The sequence below is a fragment of the Canis lupus genome, chromosome 6 (genome assembly GCF_048164855.1).
Source record: "Canis lupus baileyi chromosome 6, mCanLup2.hap1, whole genome shotgun sequence".
NCBI classification, from domain to species: Eukaryota; Metazoa; Chordata; class Mammalia; order Carnivora; family Canidae; genus Canis; species Canis lupus.
In genome coordinates, this window is record NC_132843.1 from 68,490,081 (window position 1) to 68,505,054 (window position 14,974).

At 40.2% G+C, this 14,974-nt stretch overlaps 1 protein-coding gene across 12 annotated transcripts in view; it reads right to left on the minus strand.

The window, feature by feature from the left end:
• The window catches only part of KCNK2 (potassium two pore domain channel subfamily K member 2), a 198,645-nt gene that overhangs the window by 113,118 nt on the left and 70,553 nt on the right, over positions 1-14,974 (minus strand). For 9 of the 12 annotated variants that reach the window (XM_072831059.1, XM_072831056.1, XM_072831062.1 and 6 more), the window contains exon 2: positions 12,862-13,172. In XM_072831059.1, coding sequence (XP_072687160.1) covers positions 12,862-13,172 — 311 coding nt within the window. Of the gene's footprint in view, positions 1-12,861; positions 13,351-14,974 lie in introns of those variants that run through there. The other 3 variants (XM_072831055.1, XM_072831054.1, XM_072831053.1) reach the window with 1 other exon arrangement.

A 14,974-nucleotide genomic window follows, 5' to 3' on the forward strand; every position in this document is an offset into this window, starting at 1 on the left:
CAACTACATCAGTGTCTGCATGGGCCCTAGAACACACCAAAATGCTCTCAGCTTTGTGTGTGCTGTCTTCTCTTCCTGGAACACCTCCCCGCCCCCCTGAAGATCTTCACATGACTGACTCTTCCTCATTCAGATTTCATCCCAAATGTCACCTCTCCAAGAGAAAGCTTGTCTGAACACAGCTCATCTAGAGGAACCCTACCCCATCATTCTGTCTCATGAGGCCAATGTTTAGTCTTCAGAACATCTGCACTTTCTGAAATTATGTTGTTCAGATGCCTCTTTGTTTGTAGCTATCACTGACTAGCATAGCAGCTTCATGAAAGCAGGACTGGTCAGTTCTGCTGTGTCATCTGTGTGGATTATGACCTCTGCTTAGAATAATTTCTTTTCTTTTCTTTTTTAAGATTTTATTTATTTATTTGAGAGAGAGAGAGAAAGAGAGAGAAAGCATGAGTAGGGGGAGGGGCAGAGAGGGAAAAGTAGCTGCCCTATTGAGCAGGGAGCCCCACAGGGACTCAGGCCCAGGATCCTAAGATCATGAGCCGAAGGCAGACACTTAACCGACTGAGCCACCCAGTGCCCCAGACAATTTCTTTCAAAACATATTACAGGCAGAATGAATACATGAATGAATGTGCATTTTAACTACTTCTTCCTTTAGATGAATAAACCTTCCCACCAATTGTCTTACCTCAGGTCTCTAAAAGCACTAGTATGTTATCTGAACACGATAGATGAATACAAAAATATTTCTGAGTAGGGATTCAGAAAAAGAACTCAGGATGTTCAAAGTGTGGTCAAATGTCAAAAAAAAAATCGGATTCAGAACTATGTTACAGATCAATTCTTTTTTTTTTTCTTATATGAATGATAAGCTATTTTGACCAATGATTAAATGTAACTTTGTCTCACAAATTTTTATTTTGTGACATCCAGGAATAATGATCCCTATTTTTGTCCTGCATTCAGTGAATTGTGTATGGAGCAGGACAAATGGAAAACAGCAGCAGACTACCTCACTGTCAGAGAAGCAAGAGTAACTCAAATGTGCTGAGAGACTCTCACCAACCCCTCGTGAACAGGAAGGGCAGAACCATAACCAGGGGGGCACCTGGGTGGCTCAGTTGGTGAAACACCTGCCTTGAGCTCAGGTCAGGATCTCAGGGTCCAGGGATCAAGCCCGTGTTCGGCTCTCTGCTCAGTGGGGAGTCTGCTTCTCCCTCTGCCTCTGCCTCCTCCCCTCTGCTCATGCTGTTTCTGTCTCTCTCTCAAATACATAAATAAATAAAATCTTTTTTAAAAAAACACATCCAAGGATATTTAAATTCTTTTATGGGGCTGTTATGCAATTAACACTGTGAATATTATTTTACCTAAAAGAAGCATGATCACCAAAGCAAGCTTTGAAGTTGAGACTAAGAAGACATCTGCCATATTCACTAGCTTCTTTGCTTGAGAAACACGTAGGTCTTGATCATCTGAGATGCTGCCGTATGAAAATATGCTGCCCATTAAAGATCCTAGTTTGTAAGCATCTCCATGACCATTTTAAGGAAAACGAGACCTTCACTTTACTCCCCATGCAAAATAAAAATATAAGAACTCGAAATCCATGTAATAACCCCACTTCTCCTTTCTAGTCCACCTGGACTTGCCCTGCTTGGAAATCTGTTAGTGAATTCTGACCACATGGTCACCCTGTTGGGAACACACACAGCCCCACAGATCCACAGTGTGGTGACTCTTGGGTTAACACAAAACCTCCCTGAGAACTCCCCTTCCACTCCTGAGGAGATGTGAGGTACTCTGATCTCAGGGTTAAAACCAAAATATCTAAATGAACACAAAGCAGTGTCTTTTCACCCATAAATTTCAGAATCCACTTCCCTGGTACCATTAATATCACCCTGGTGCTGAAAGCACATCATATCCAAGAAAAGAGGAATTCATTCCATTGTATCTGTCACTGAGATCAAATGTTTTTTAGCCAACCTATACAACATATGAATAATAATGACAGGAAAGGAGACTTTTTCATTTGCCCAAAAGGAACATATCCTGTTTTAGCAATTATGAGTTTCTGATGAATCCCCATATTCTCTAAGTAAGTTTTAGCAAAATAAGAACAGATGCATAACTGTAGAAAAGGAACTTTACAATAGTCCAGAAACTATGCGGGGACCCTAAAAATAGAAAATTCAAGAATTAAAGGCTCTTTTCCCTGAAATGTGCATCAATGTAAGCCATGTGATGGGGTCTACTGAGATTCTTTTCCTCTTCCACAGTCCTTTCATTGCTTTGCTTATTTCTTGAAGCTCCCTTCACTGCTTCATCACCAGAGAACACATTATACTTCACAAGCGTCTGGGAAATTCCTTAGATGCCCCTAAAAGGAATATATACTTTTTAACTTAACAGTCCACAAATATTGGCATTTTTACTCAACATTATTATAGACTGAGGGCATGCTAATTAGAGCTCTCCCACATACATATATCAATAAATTCTAAATAAACTGGAATTTCCTGAGAAAAACTAAAGGCAATACACAGTGAAAGCAATTAAGGATATTTCTGAATACATACAAGCTAACTGATGATAGGGGAAAAATATAACCATTCTGCAAAGAGAAAGTATGTTTCACCAATCACATAGCTATTTATTTAGAGTATATGTATTTTATTTTATCTGTTCATTTTTAAATTTAAATTCAAATAGCTATTGTAAGGGGGTACATAAGAATATAAGAAAATCAACTGACAAAATGTAAGTAGTCATAAAGAGATTAATCTATTAAAGACTGATTAGATTAAAATTGATCCCTTATATAAAAATGCTTGGTTACAGGGGCGCCTGGGTGGCTCAACTGGTTAAATGTCTGACTTTTGCTTTCGGCTAAGGTCATGATCTTAGGGTCATAGGATCGGGCCCCATGTTGGGCTCTGCACTCAGTGTGGAATCTGCTGGAGATTCTTTTTCTCTCCCTCTTGCTCTATCCCTCTCCCTGCTCACATGTGCACACTCTTTCTCTCACTCTCTCTTTAAGTAAAATCCTCAAAAAAATGTTTGGTTACAGATCTAAAAATAAGGTTTTAAGTTTTTAAAAATGTAGATTAAATAAATATATATTTAAAGGGATCAAAGTAGGGATCCCTGGGTGGCGCAGCGGTTTGGTGCCTGCCTTTGGCCTAGGGCGCGATCCTGTAGACCCAGGATCGATTCCCACGTCGGGCTCCCGGTGCATGGAGCCTGCTTCTCTCTGCCTGTGTCTCTGCCTCTCTTTCTCTCTCTGTGACTATCATAAATAAATAAAAATTAAAAAAAAAATAAAAAAATAAAGGGATCAAAGTAAACCTAGGTATCTGTTGTACAATTTTTAATTTAACACTAAAAAGGAAAATATAAAGGTGTGGGAATACCATGATCCTGAAGATTGTGAAATATCCAATGTTCAATTAAATTTTTAAAACCTCCAAGCCTGGGTAAAAAGGCACACATATGAGGGTTGAGATTCATCCTCGTTAAGTGAAAACTAATGGATTTGGGCAAAAATAAACCACGCTCTCTTTTTCAAACAGTGTTTTCAATAACCTAAAAGGAGCCTCTGGAGTCACTGGGACCCTGCCTGAGGACATTATTCAACAATGCCAACATAGTAAACAGCAGACATTACCAGATATGTAATAGAAATAAAACAGGGGGAAAGAAAAGGAAAAAGAAGAAATTAAAACAGAAAGTCATCTTGTGCTAAAGTATGATCCCTCCTCTTCTGGAATACTGCCCACAGCTCAAATCGACACTTATCAAAGTTTTAACTGAGCAGAAAGCAGTTCAAAAAAAGATAAAATAATCAAGGGGCCGCTCTAAGTGCTAAGGAAGAGATTACAAAACAAGACTATTAGGAAGGCAGAGACCCAATGCACATCATCACAGATTATCAAAGCCTAAGGAGCTGACTGCGAATGAATTCTAGATGTGGTAGGGGATAAAAATAAGAAAGATAACGTCGCTATCTTTAGAAGGGAATTACATGACTTAGTTCACAAAATTCACCAGGCAAATGGCCTAAAACTTTATAAAGGATGTAATTTTATAAAAGATCGAATGAAAAGAAAAACTTTATTGAGTAGAATGTACGACACATATCAAGAGAAGATACATGCCGAAATGTGGTCGAATTCAAACAGTTCAGATAAATAAGTTTATGAATATTAGATCCATGCCAGATTTTTCATAACATCATGATGCTCAGGGTACAGTCATCACTTTTAAAGCTGGTTTTATAAGAGGAACTCTGGCACTGTTTTCAAATGTCCCTGGGTAACACAGTGAAGAGCAGAAATACTGAGCTAGATGAACTACTCTTTATTGTTTTTGATCCAGCCAAGATATTCAAATGTTCATAAAAATAAAAGGCAGAGAAAGAGATGAAAGAGATTTTAAAAATCATCTTGTTCTCTTATTGATAAGGATATCACTTAACCTATGAGGATAGTTAAACAATAAATGAAGTCAAGATTTGAAATATTCACGAAGCATCCCTTACACAGCAGTGAACAAAAATGGAGTTGGTAAGATGGCATGCATACGTGATCCCATGCATGTAAAATTCTGTGTGGAAATACGTATGTGTATGTGCGTGCTTGTGTGTGGGTGTGTTTATGTACGCACACACACAAGAGAGGTCTTGGCCAACTCTAGACAGAGGGATTTCAAATATTTGCTTTTTTCTTTGTACCTTCTTGTATTACCTGGATTTTGTACAGGACACTTGTGTTACTTTGCGAAAGTCAAAGAGCAAGAAAGGGGTAAAAAGTCTTGTAATTCTACAAGTAGAATGTTAACTTGTTTTGTCCCTGCAACTATTTCCCTCCTCTTTCATGCTCCTCCCCTTTCCATCCCGATCCATTTCTTCCTTCTAGTAAGAATCTTCCAGCTTAAAATGGCCTTCCCTGACTTACATCACCTATTCATGCCTCAGCATGACTAGAGCCCTGCCATACAAGTTTAAGCATAGTATTTTAGTTGCTCACTTGTGGCCTCATTATTGTGCTCTAGTTTTCCACAACTAGATACTTTGCATTCACAACCACAGACCTGCTGTGTCTCCCACTGCTGATCTTTGCTAGTAGGAACAAAGAGCAGAAAGATGCACCCGCAACTCAAAAGGCAGAGAGTGTGTCCTAGGCGCACATTTTGGAAATCTGATTTGCTTGGTTAGAATAAAAGAGGAGCCCAAGGTGGGAAAACACAAAATAGTGTAGTTTCTAGAGAAGTCTCTTGGTACAGGGGAAACAGGGAAGCTCTAAAGTCACCTGAACAGCAGCTCTGTCCTTCTAATGTTTGCCACGCCACTTTGAGCATCTCAGGCTAAAAAGGCTAAGGGCACTTGGGTTACACAGTCTGTGCCTCAGTTTACTTACCTGTAAAAGGGAGATGATGAGACATAACCTGCTTCCTGACCAAATGAGAGAGAGGATATATGGCTATACTTCTAGAAAGATGCAGACTTAGACTAAAAATTTGCCGGTTAGCTATTATCACTAGACTTTGTGTTGCACACATTCCCTTCTATGAGAAAGGCATTGGAGATGGAATCAACAGAAGAATCTGATCAGGATGCCATGTTGTCTTTCGCTGAACATTTTACAAATGTAAACTAAAAATATATATCATCTAGGATGTGGGAATTAAACAATATAATATGCCTTAAAGTGTAAGACAGATACAAATCTATGATTGAATATAAACATGGTCTAAGATTTTTAGAGCCATCATTATAATTGCTATTAGCAGATCTATACTGGCCAAATTTCACTCTGATACTACTGGAATGAGCTTTACATTTGAGGTCTGTTTTTAGCTTAGACTAAATAAATCCTCAGTCAAAAAAAATACTCCTCAATGTCTTCCAAAGTATATGTAGAATACTTTCTCTCATCCTCAAATAACCATTCCAACAATCAAATAATATTCTAGCCATTGTTTTTAAGTAATAATCCTTTTTAATCACCTCAGTTTGAATAATATTTTATTAACATACAATACTCACATAGCTTTCTTTCTTTCTTCCACCAATATTAACTAGTTAATCTTCATATAGCTTTTGGAGATAAAACCATTTCCTGACAAACTACTTAAATTTTTTATCATAAAAACCCAAGTATAATTAGGAAACAGCGTATAAAAATATTTCAATTGTTATTTAATGTACTTACACATGACAAGGTATTTGCTTTAATCCTTTCATTCTGCAAGTCAAGATAGCATGAAAATATGGACAGGAAGGGGAGGCAAACATAAGTTTGTTCACTAAGCAGTAGTATTGGGAGAGTCCTTGGGAAACTGGAAATTGATGAAGTTTTCTTAAGAGTTCTGTAGCTCCTTTGGTACATAAATCCGTCTTGTAATTCTCAAGATAGCATTCCTGAATAATCATCAACATTAGAGCCCAGTCCTTTAAATAGCTCCTAAGTAATCTGCTAAAATAATCCAACCTACTATGTTATTACACATCCAAGAAGTTTATCTTCACTATCTGCAGGGCTTTTTCCAGAGATTAACCCAAGGGACAAGATAAATTAAGGCACTGATAAAAAAAAGAAAGCCCTTTTAGAAGTTTTCTGAACAACAAGTTATTGGCATCTCAAATTTAACATCACTGTGCTGGCAGGAATTTGCCTAAGCTACTTTGCACAGACCTGTCCCCTGGTAAAAATGTGAGACATGTTGACCAAGAGTGTTGTTTTATAGCCATGGCTTGAAGAGTGTCTGGGAGATTGGACCAGCTTGTCACATTACTTATCGATAACAGCATGATGAATGATTTGCACCTGGTCTTGGTGCAAAAACTCTCAGAAAGCTCTGCCACTGAGGCTGGCTACCTGGCAAGAAAATGCCTTTGTGACCAACAGGGTAGCAAAGATCTCAGCCAAGATGTCATCGTGGGCTCCCTGGTTCCAAGGTACTCCATGCACACATTGGTGGCTCTTGATCTAGGAAAGAAGTATGTCCTGGCATGGCCTGGCAGAGGGACGTCTCTGCTGTGATGCAACCTTGGCCTGTGGTATGCATCTTTATTGGGTGCCATTGTTATTTTTTATCATTTTCCCGCAACAGAGATCTGTAAGTCCTATTATTTTGGGTCCTGTAAATCTTTTTCAATAATCGAACCCTGTCTAGCTGACACTTATCAATGCAATCTCCAACACTAAGTGCCTGACATCATCCCCTAACCAGCTCTTCCTATATTCTTCCTCATGTCAGGAAAGTGGGAACTGTATTCTTTTAGTTCCTTAGGACAAAACTTTTGGTGTTTTCTTTGACTCCTCACCCTGGCACTGCAAGTCTTGGGCATTGGTAAGTCCCATTGGCTCTCCTAAAATATATTCAGAATCTGATCAGATCCCACAGCACCCACTGCCACCACCTTGGTTCAAGCCCCCCTCATCACCAGAATTATCACAGTGGCCAGATAACTTTCCTCTGTTTCTGTCCATGGCCATCTGTGGTCTATTTTCAACTCAGTAGCCAGAGTGATCCTGGGGAAACAAGTCAGAGCAGGACATTCATCTGCACCAGAAAGCCAACCCCATATTATAACTTACAAGGCCCTACAGGACTTGGCCCTCGTTACCTGCCTGATGTCATCTTCTATACTCCCTCCTAGCATCCTTGCTGTTCCTATACCTGCCAAGGGCACTCTCACTCCAGGGAGGGCCTTTCCACCGCTGATCCCTCTCCCTGAGTGTTACTCCTCAGACTACCACTTGACTACTTTCTTCACTCGATTTACTTAAAAGTCACCTTATTGGTGAGGCTTCCCCAGTGACCTTATGTAAAATTAATCACCAATACCACTCAACATTTCCTATCCTTTTTCACTGCTTTGTTTTTTCTTCTGAGACTTACCACTATCTAACATACTATCTTCCCTCAGCAGCATGGAATCTCTGTAAGGGCAAGAAGTTTCATCTCTTATTCTCCATGGTATTTCTGTGCCTGAGACAATGCACACAGCAGGAATTCACTAAATGCTTTTGAGTGAATGAATGTTCATATAATTAATACAAAACAATGTTTTTGGTTTTGTTTTAAAAGTTCACTGGCTTTCTAGGAAGGCATGCAGCTCCAGGTACCCCCTGGGACACAACCAAGTGCCCCGAAGTCATGGCCACCCAGGTAGAGAATGGGCTCAGGATAAAGCCCACCTCCCTGGTATGGCACCGTAGGCCCGCTCTATTTTGTCACAGTTGCTGATGCCCCTGTTCCTCAATCCAGATAATTCGGTCACTGAAGCTCCTCATGCTCCTTCTGCCTAGAACATCTGCTGATCCCCTTTGCCTCCCTCTAATATTTTCTGATTCCACGTTTAACATCCGGTTTCCATTTTACCTCTTCTGTGTGTCTTCCTATCTCTTATTAAGTGGTTCATCTCTTCCTCAGTAGTCTAGCTCCAATCTCTAAAAAACTTCTATTGTAGCTGTGTTTATAGTGGTCTCTGCCCTTGACTTTGAAGGGAGGAGTGCTTAAGATGTTTTTTCCAATCATTTTACTTGCACTGATATTCTCCAACACATGGGAAGTGCCCAACAAATGCCCCTGAATGAAGGAGTAAAAACCAAACTAAGAAAAAGGAATAGCGCAAAGAGAACATAATCACCTCAGGAGAAAGACTCCAAAAGATCTAGTCCTGAGACCACATGACTTCACACAAATGTGGCCATTTCTTCACCCAAAACTGCAGAGAATACCTTCCCTACTTACACCTCACAGAGGTTGTGTGGATCAAGTGAGAAAATAATTATTATCAGCATAGAGATCATAGATTTTGCCCTATTTTTTAAAATATTTTTTTGCCCTATTTTTAAATCCCAGAACTGATTCAGCAAATATGGAAATAACTAGATTGAAGATCAGGTGTATCTAACATAACCATGTCTCTACTGGTTTTACCACATTCAAACAGGAGAAAACCAGGAAATGTTCTCTAAAAAGAATATTCAAAATCAGGTTATAAGGGTGCCTGGGTGGCTCAGTTGGGTAAGCGTCTGACTTGATTTCAGCTCAGATCATCATTTCACGGTCATAAGATCGAGCCCAGCACTGGGCTCTGCACTGAATGTGGAGCCTGCTTGGGATTCTCTCTTCCTGTCTCTGCCCATCCTGTCCCTCCCCTCCCCTGCCTATGAGCACTGTCTCTTTTTCAAAAAAACAAAAATGAAAATCTCAGGTTATATACTCTTCATTCTTATATGGAGGAAGAGATATGTTACATAATATACATCACTATGTACAGAGGATTGTAATTTGATATTCATTCCAGTCTAATACATGGAATAACACGAAGCTTTACAGCAAAATTAACATTTATTAGTTTTTTTTTAGAAGCAGTAAATACAGGAGCTGAGAGCACAAGTTTTGGAGTCTGTCCACTTAAGGTTTATTTTTTTTTTCTTTTTTTTTCACTTAAGGTTTAAATAACAGTGCACTCAAGCACTTTATACTCTTAGAAAATTAAGCTCCTTCTGCCTCAATTTGCACCTAAGTTAAATGCAATTAATAAGACACCTACTTCATACGGTTGTGTGTGAATTGAGACAATACACATAAAAGGTTAGAATAGTGCCTTGCACGTAGTCAGTGTTCATTAAATTTTGGCTATTGTTAATGGTATTCATGACTCTTAAAACTTCAAAGTGTTCCCCTATGTTTTCTTGCACTGACATTACACTAACTTAAATGTAAAGGATGTTGAGAATCAAAGTGTTCAAAATACGTTGGCCCTTTAGATTCCTTTGTCTGATATCTCTGCCACCTCCTCAATCCTCAATGTTGCCTTGGAGGGCTGATGTCAAGACAGAGCTCAGAGGGGAAGTACAAATTGGGACTATGTAGCAGAAGAAGCAGTTGCTCTCAGGAGCCTTAAAGCTCTGTTTTCTTCTCTCTCCTCCCTCGCTTCCTCCACCCTGTGATGCAAGCACAGCTTGTTATGAGGTTACCATAACTCATCCAGAGGTGTAATTAATAACCTGGGGCCCCGGGGCCAAATTAGATTAACTGTACCTGACCCTGGCCTTACAGTCTGGCTACCCATTTCTTCCTCCTTCCCCACTCTTCAAAAAAGGAATCCAGAAGTCTTCTCCACCAAGACCAGGACTGAATTTCTAACTTCTTCACCTGGTTCCCTCTCTCAGCACTGAAAAATGCTGAACCCTGAAAGGGCAGAGACTCCTGGGAATAACAGCAGATCAAGGTTCTGAAGACCTAAACTCACATCCTCATAATGCTATCTTGGCGTCAGTCCCTGGGACTGCTGTGTGTTAGCTCTCTAATCCTTATGCTGTGATATCACTGTTTAATATACCTACTCATGAGGAGGTTTTAAGGGATGATTAAATGGTAAAACAAATGTGGGAAAAAAACATGTGGAAATTGACAAGAATCATATGAATGTAATGTAATTCTGATAGAAGATTACTGGATCATTTGCCTTCCTCCCTATTTAAATACTGATCTTGAGCCTTGAAGCCATGCCACTATAAACATTTCTTTTATCAGAAGAAACTTTATTCAAAGAGAATTAAATAATTTATTAAAGCCATGGAGTTATAATGATGAGTGACATGACAGTAAATAACAGACTTCTGAATAAGCACAAAAATACTTGAGATCTTTAAAAAGCAAAGATTCCCATCAGCAGAGTGAATATTAATAAAGCTAAAACAGATTCCTGTGTGGGGCGGAAAGAAAAAGGTTAGGTCATTGTTGAGCTCTGTCTGTACCCACTCCAAAAACAATAGAGCAAAAATGATCAGTCTCCACCTCCAGATTGTCTCCACCTGCCATGACCTTCAAGTTATTTTCACACTTATGAATCAATCTAGGTAGTATTGAACAGTGGGACCATTTTTCAAATTGACACAGAGCTTCCTCCAGCATTGTCCTGAAATTCCAGGCATTTTTTTTCCCCCTGCCCCAAACCCAAGACACCACTTCAGATGCTAAGAATGCAACTGCCAGAATCAGATACTTTAACCCAATAAAGGGATGGAGTGGGGGTGGGGCAAAGGGAGTGAGGGACAACAGCAAACAAACCTAACACTTTGTGACATCCTAAATGCTTTATGGGGATTATCTCTTTACTCTTCAGGGCAACCCCATCTGACAGATCTTCTTTCCGCATTCCAGATAGATCACTGAAGGCTTTGAGAGCAAAGTTACTTATTCTAGAAAGTAGAACACCTCTAGAAAAGTGCTCAACTGGAGTTTAAAACACATTCTCTCTGATTCCAATGTTTAGGCTTTTACCACTACCTGATGCTACTTCCAGGACAACTTAGAGCTCATCTTTTAAAGCCCCAGGGAAATGGGAATTCTTTAAGATTTTTTAGTACCTCTTAGAATTCTGTGGCACAGAAACGAGAGCAAAGTGAAAGTGATCTTCTGTAGGAACAGGCAATGGGGTGGCAGGTTCACTGTCAATACTGAAAATATTGCCATCATCTAAAAATAGTGGAGAATTCAGTATAAAAGTATCTGAAGAGTCTTTTCAAAACCTAAGTCAAACAGCTGAGATGCAGAAGTGTCTGACTATAGTAGGAGCTAACTGAGATTGAGAGAATACAATCTTTGATAGCTTTCAGTAAAGCTTAAATAAGAACTTATACGTGTGGTCTACAAACAGAGAGCCGTGTGAAGGGCAGAGGTAGCACTCAGGGCTTCCATGCCAAAAGGGAAATTAGAGAGAAAAGGTCTCTGGGTAGGAAACGGGATTAAAACCAGTAAGAATTTCCTCCTTTGATCTACTATTCCAACTCATTCAAAGGATGTAAAACCAAATATAATATGAGGAAGAACGTATTTGGATGCCTCAGGTACTTTTCAGTCCAATCTGACTTACACCAGTTAAGCAAAGTAGGCTCTATGGGAAAATGAATAGCTGTACAATTAGAAGGGTTTTCCACAACCAGTCAGATAGATCTCTCCTTGAAAGAACATTCTAAGGCTGTCTTCTGACCAGATTCTTGGTTTGATCACTGAACTGTTTCATGTAAGAGAAATCTACAACAAAAATACAGCCATCTCCAAGGAACCTACCTGAAACTTAAATCATTCTGTGATTCACTTTCAAAGCAAAATATTTTCCATAAGAACACGGGTCAGCCCTTGTAGAGTACATGAAAATGAAATTATCGTTTCACACTCAAAAACTCTGTTTTTCTGTGTCATAGAAAATTGCTTTAAGTTGGGGTTTAGAGAAGCAAGGATTAATCATTTCTCTAGACCCTGAAAAGGCAGTTCAAGAGTTCTACATTGATTAGGTTAAAGGCGTGAGCTTCAACTTAGTGCCCAAGAGAGGGACGCATCTCAAGAGTGTCACCCCACAAACTTATCTCTTCGATCTAGTGACGCCCCCTGGCAAGATTAAAGCCACTCTTCTGCTTTAGCTCTTCCCCTCACTTGCCACAGCAATGTTTCTCAGTCGGCAATGATAATCTAACCCCAAGGGCCTCCGGCAAGGCAACCCATGTCCACGGGTGGCCCCTGGCAGGTCTGAGAGAGGGCAGAGAAGGACAAATCAGGGAGACACGGGGACAGAAGGAGCAGAAAAGGATATGAAGGAACAGAAGGAAGGAGGAACAAAGGAGAAGGAGAAAAAAAGGGAGAGAAGTAAGAGAAGAAAAGCGCAGAAAGCAAAGAGGGAACAATCTGAAACAGGCTGAAACAAGTCACTGCTAAGCAGCAAGCAGACAAGGGCCCCGCAGGCAGGCCTCTGTGCCACAGGGAGCCTCCGCTCGCTGTGACTTTCTTTCCCGTAGAGGAAGCCGGGTAACAACTCCTCTGTGCCATCATTACCTGGATGAGTTCGTCCAGCTCAGTCGAATTGACACAGGAGTGTTGGGAAATGAATGTCTGCTTCTGGATCACAATGGTGGTCCTCTGCGAAATCTCATGAGGCTGCTCCAACGCTTTGAACACGGTGGCTCCGATGATCAGATAGAGGACAACCACCAGGAAAATCGTGGAGACCGTCTTCCATTTCATAACATTAATGGCCGTGTCACTCTCCACCCGCGACGCGAGCACTGTGGGTTTCGTGGAAAACGAGAGCCTCGGTTTGGAGTTCTGAGCGGCAGATTTAGGATCCAGCAAGTCGGGTGCCGCCACTGACAACAACAGAGAATGAAGGTTAGGTTGGAGGAGCGGCCAGGGGGTCGAGGCCGGGCTTCCTGAGGGGCTGAGCAGAGGCTGAGTGAACTCCACTGCTCTCCTGGTGGAAGCTCTGGAACCAACCAGAGTGCTCCCACTGGGTCGCACCCAGGACCTCATATATAGGTTCAAGGCAAAGGGGCTGGGTCTCAGCTCTCTGCTGCTACTGGGGTTCCAGGTGGGAGGAAGAAAAAGGAGGTGGACCAAGAAACTTAAATAAATAAATAAATAAATAAATAAATAAATAAATAAGTGCCTGAGGTCTTCCTAATTAATTGTAAAATTTACATCCGTTCACTAGGCTAGTCAACAAAGACTGCTAAGAGTTGATCGTATTCAACTATCTCATGCATTTTCATGAAGAAGGTGCACGGATTATTCCTGTCCTCAAGAACTTAACCCTCTATACCACCAGCAACCAACACAGGGAATATTCTTTATTTTTTATGGAAAAATTCATTGTCATAAAGGGATAGTATTACAGGTGAATTTGTGATCCAAACATTGTTGCTCAAAGTAAAACATTAGTCACTTTCTGGTAAAACATGATGGTAAGTAAACCACTCAATTGCCCAATCATTTCTTTTCACCTACCCTCTGAAGTGGTTCATGATTAAACGTTCTCTGTATCTTGCTATTCGATCTCTGACATCTTGAAAAAAACAAAAGTACTGCTACCTTTTCTGGCACCATCCTAGGTACAGCCAAGACATGACAAGTTCCTTCCATTTCAACAGGGAACATTATCCAGAAAAAAAAGTAAAACCTTATCTCACACCTTAGACCCTCCATGCTGTGCACAAAGCTAATTGCTCCATTAGAGTGGATTTATGTGTTCTCTTACAAATTCCCATATACTCTGAGGTGACTGTAAATCCATTTATTATTTATCTTAGCTGTTCAAAAACATCATTAATGGATTTCTTTTGAGAAAATACAAAGATCCTAGACTTCAAACTTGCTAAGGAGAAAATAAGCTATTTACTGCACAATGTTTGATTGGAAAGACAACATTGAACCAAAAAGGTTAAAAGAGTAGCAGAAAACAGCAGCAGCAGCAACAACAACAACAACAACAACAAAAACAAAAACAGAGGGACTTAAAAAAAAACCACCAACTCAACCAGAACAATCAGTTTAGAGTCCACTATTGTTAGAGACAGAAGTAAAATTCCTCTGGTAGACATAATACAGGTTTGATATAAAATAATAACCGAATCTAAAAGACACTTTTAGGTTAGTATGTGAGAACTCCCTATGGAATTGCACCCGAGTACCCTACAGCAAACCTGAAATTACTTGAGGATAAGAAGAGACTGGAGAAAGAGTTTTCACAGGGCCAGATACCGTGCCCCTCCTGACTACCTCTGAGTTGACATAGGACTACCACAGTTTGAGTTCATAAAATAAATCTTCAGCTCCCCATCCCAAAGAAGCTTTGCAAACAAAGCTACTTGAAGCACTAGACATAAGTAGCGTTGTTCAGTGGTGGCACATAACAGAGGGCTCCTCAAACCAGCAGAGCCCCGAATGGCTCTGACTTTAAAGAGAAGAAGTCAGAGCTCCAATGAAGCAACTGTACCCATGGCTCTGAGTGGAGATTCCAGAAACATACTGAATTGCTCATTTCAGCAATTTCCAGTGGTTCAACCTGCCGTATACAGGTATGTACAAGTTTCCCTCCTGATACAGTCACCTGCTCAGGATTAAGCCACAAACTAGTAGACACTTTCGTCACATAATAGTTAGACAGGCAACT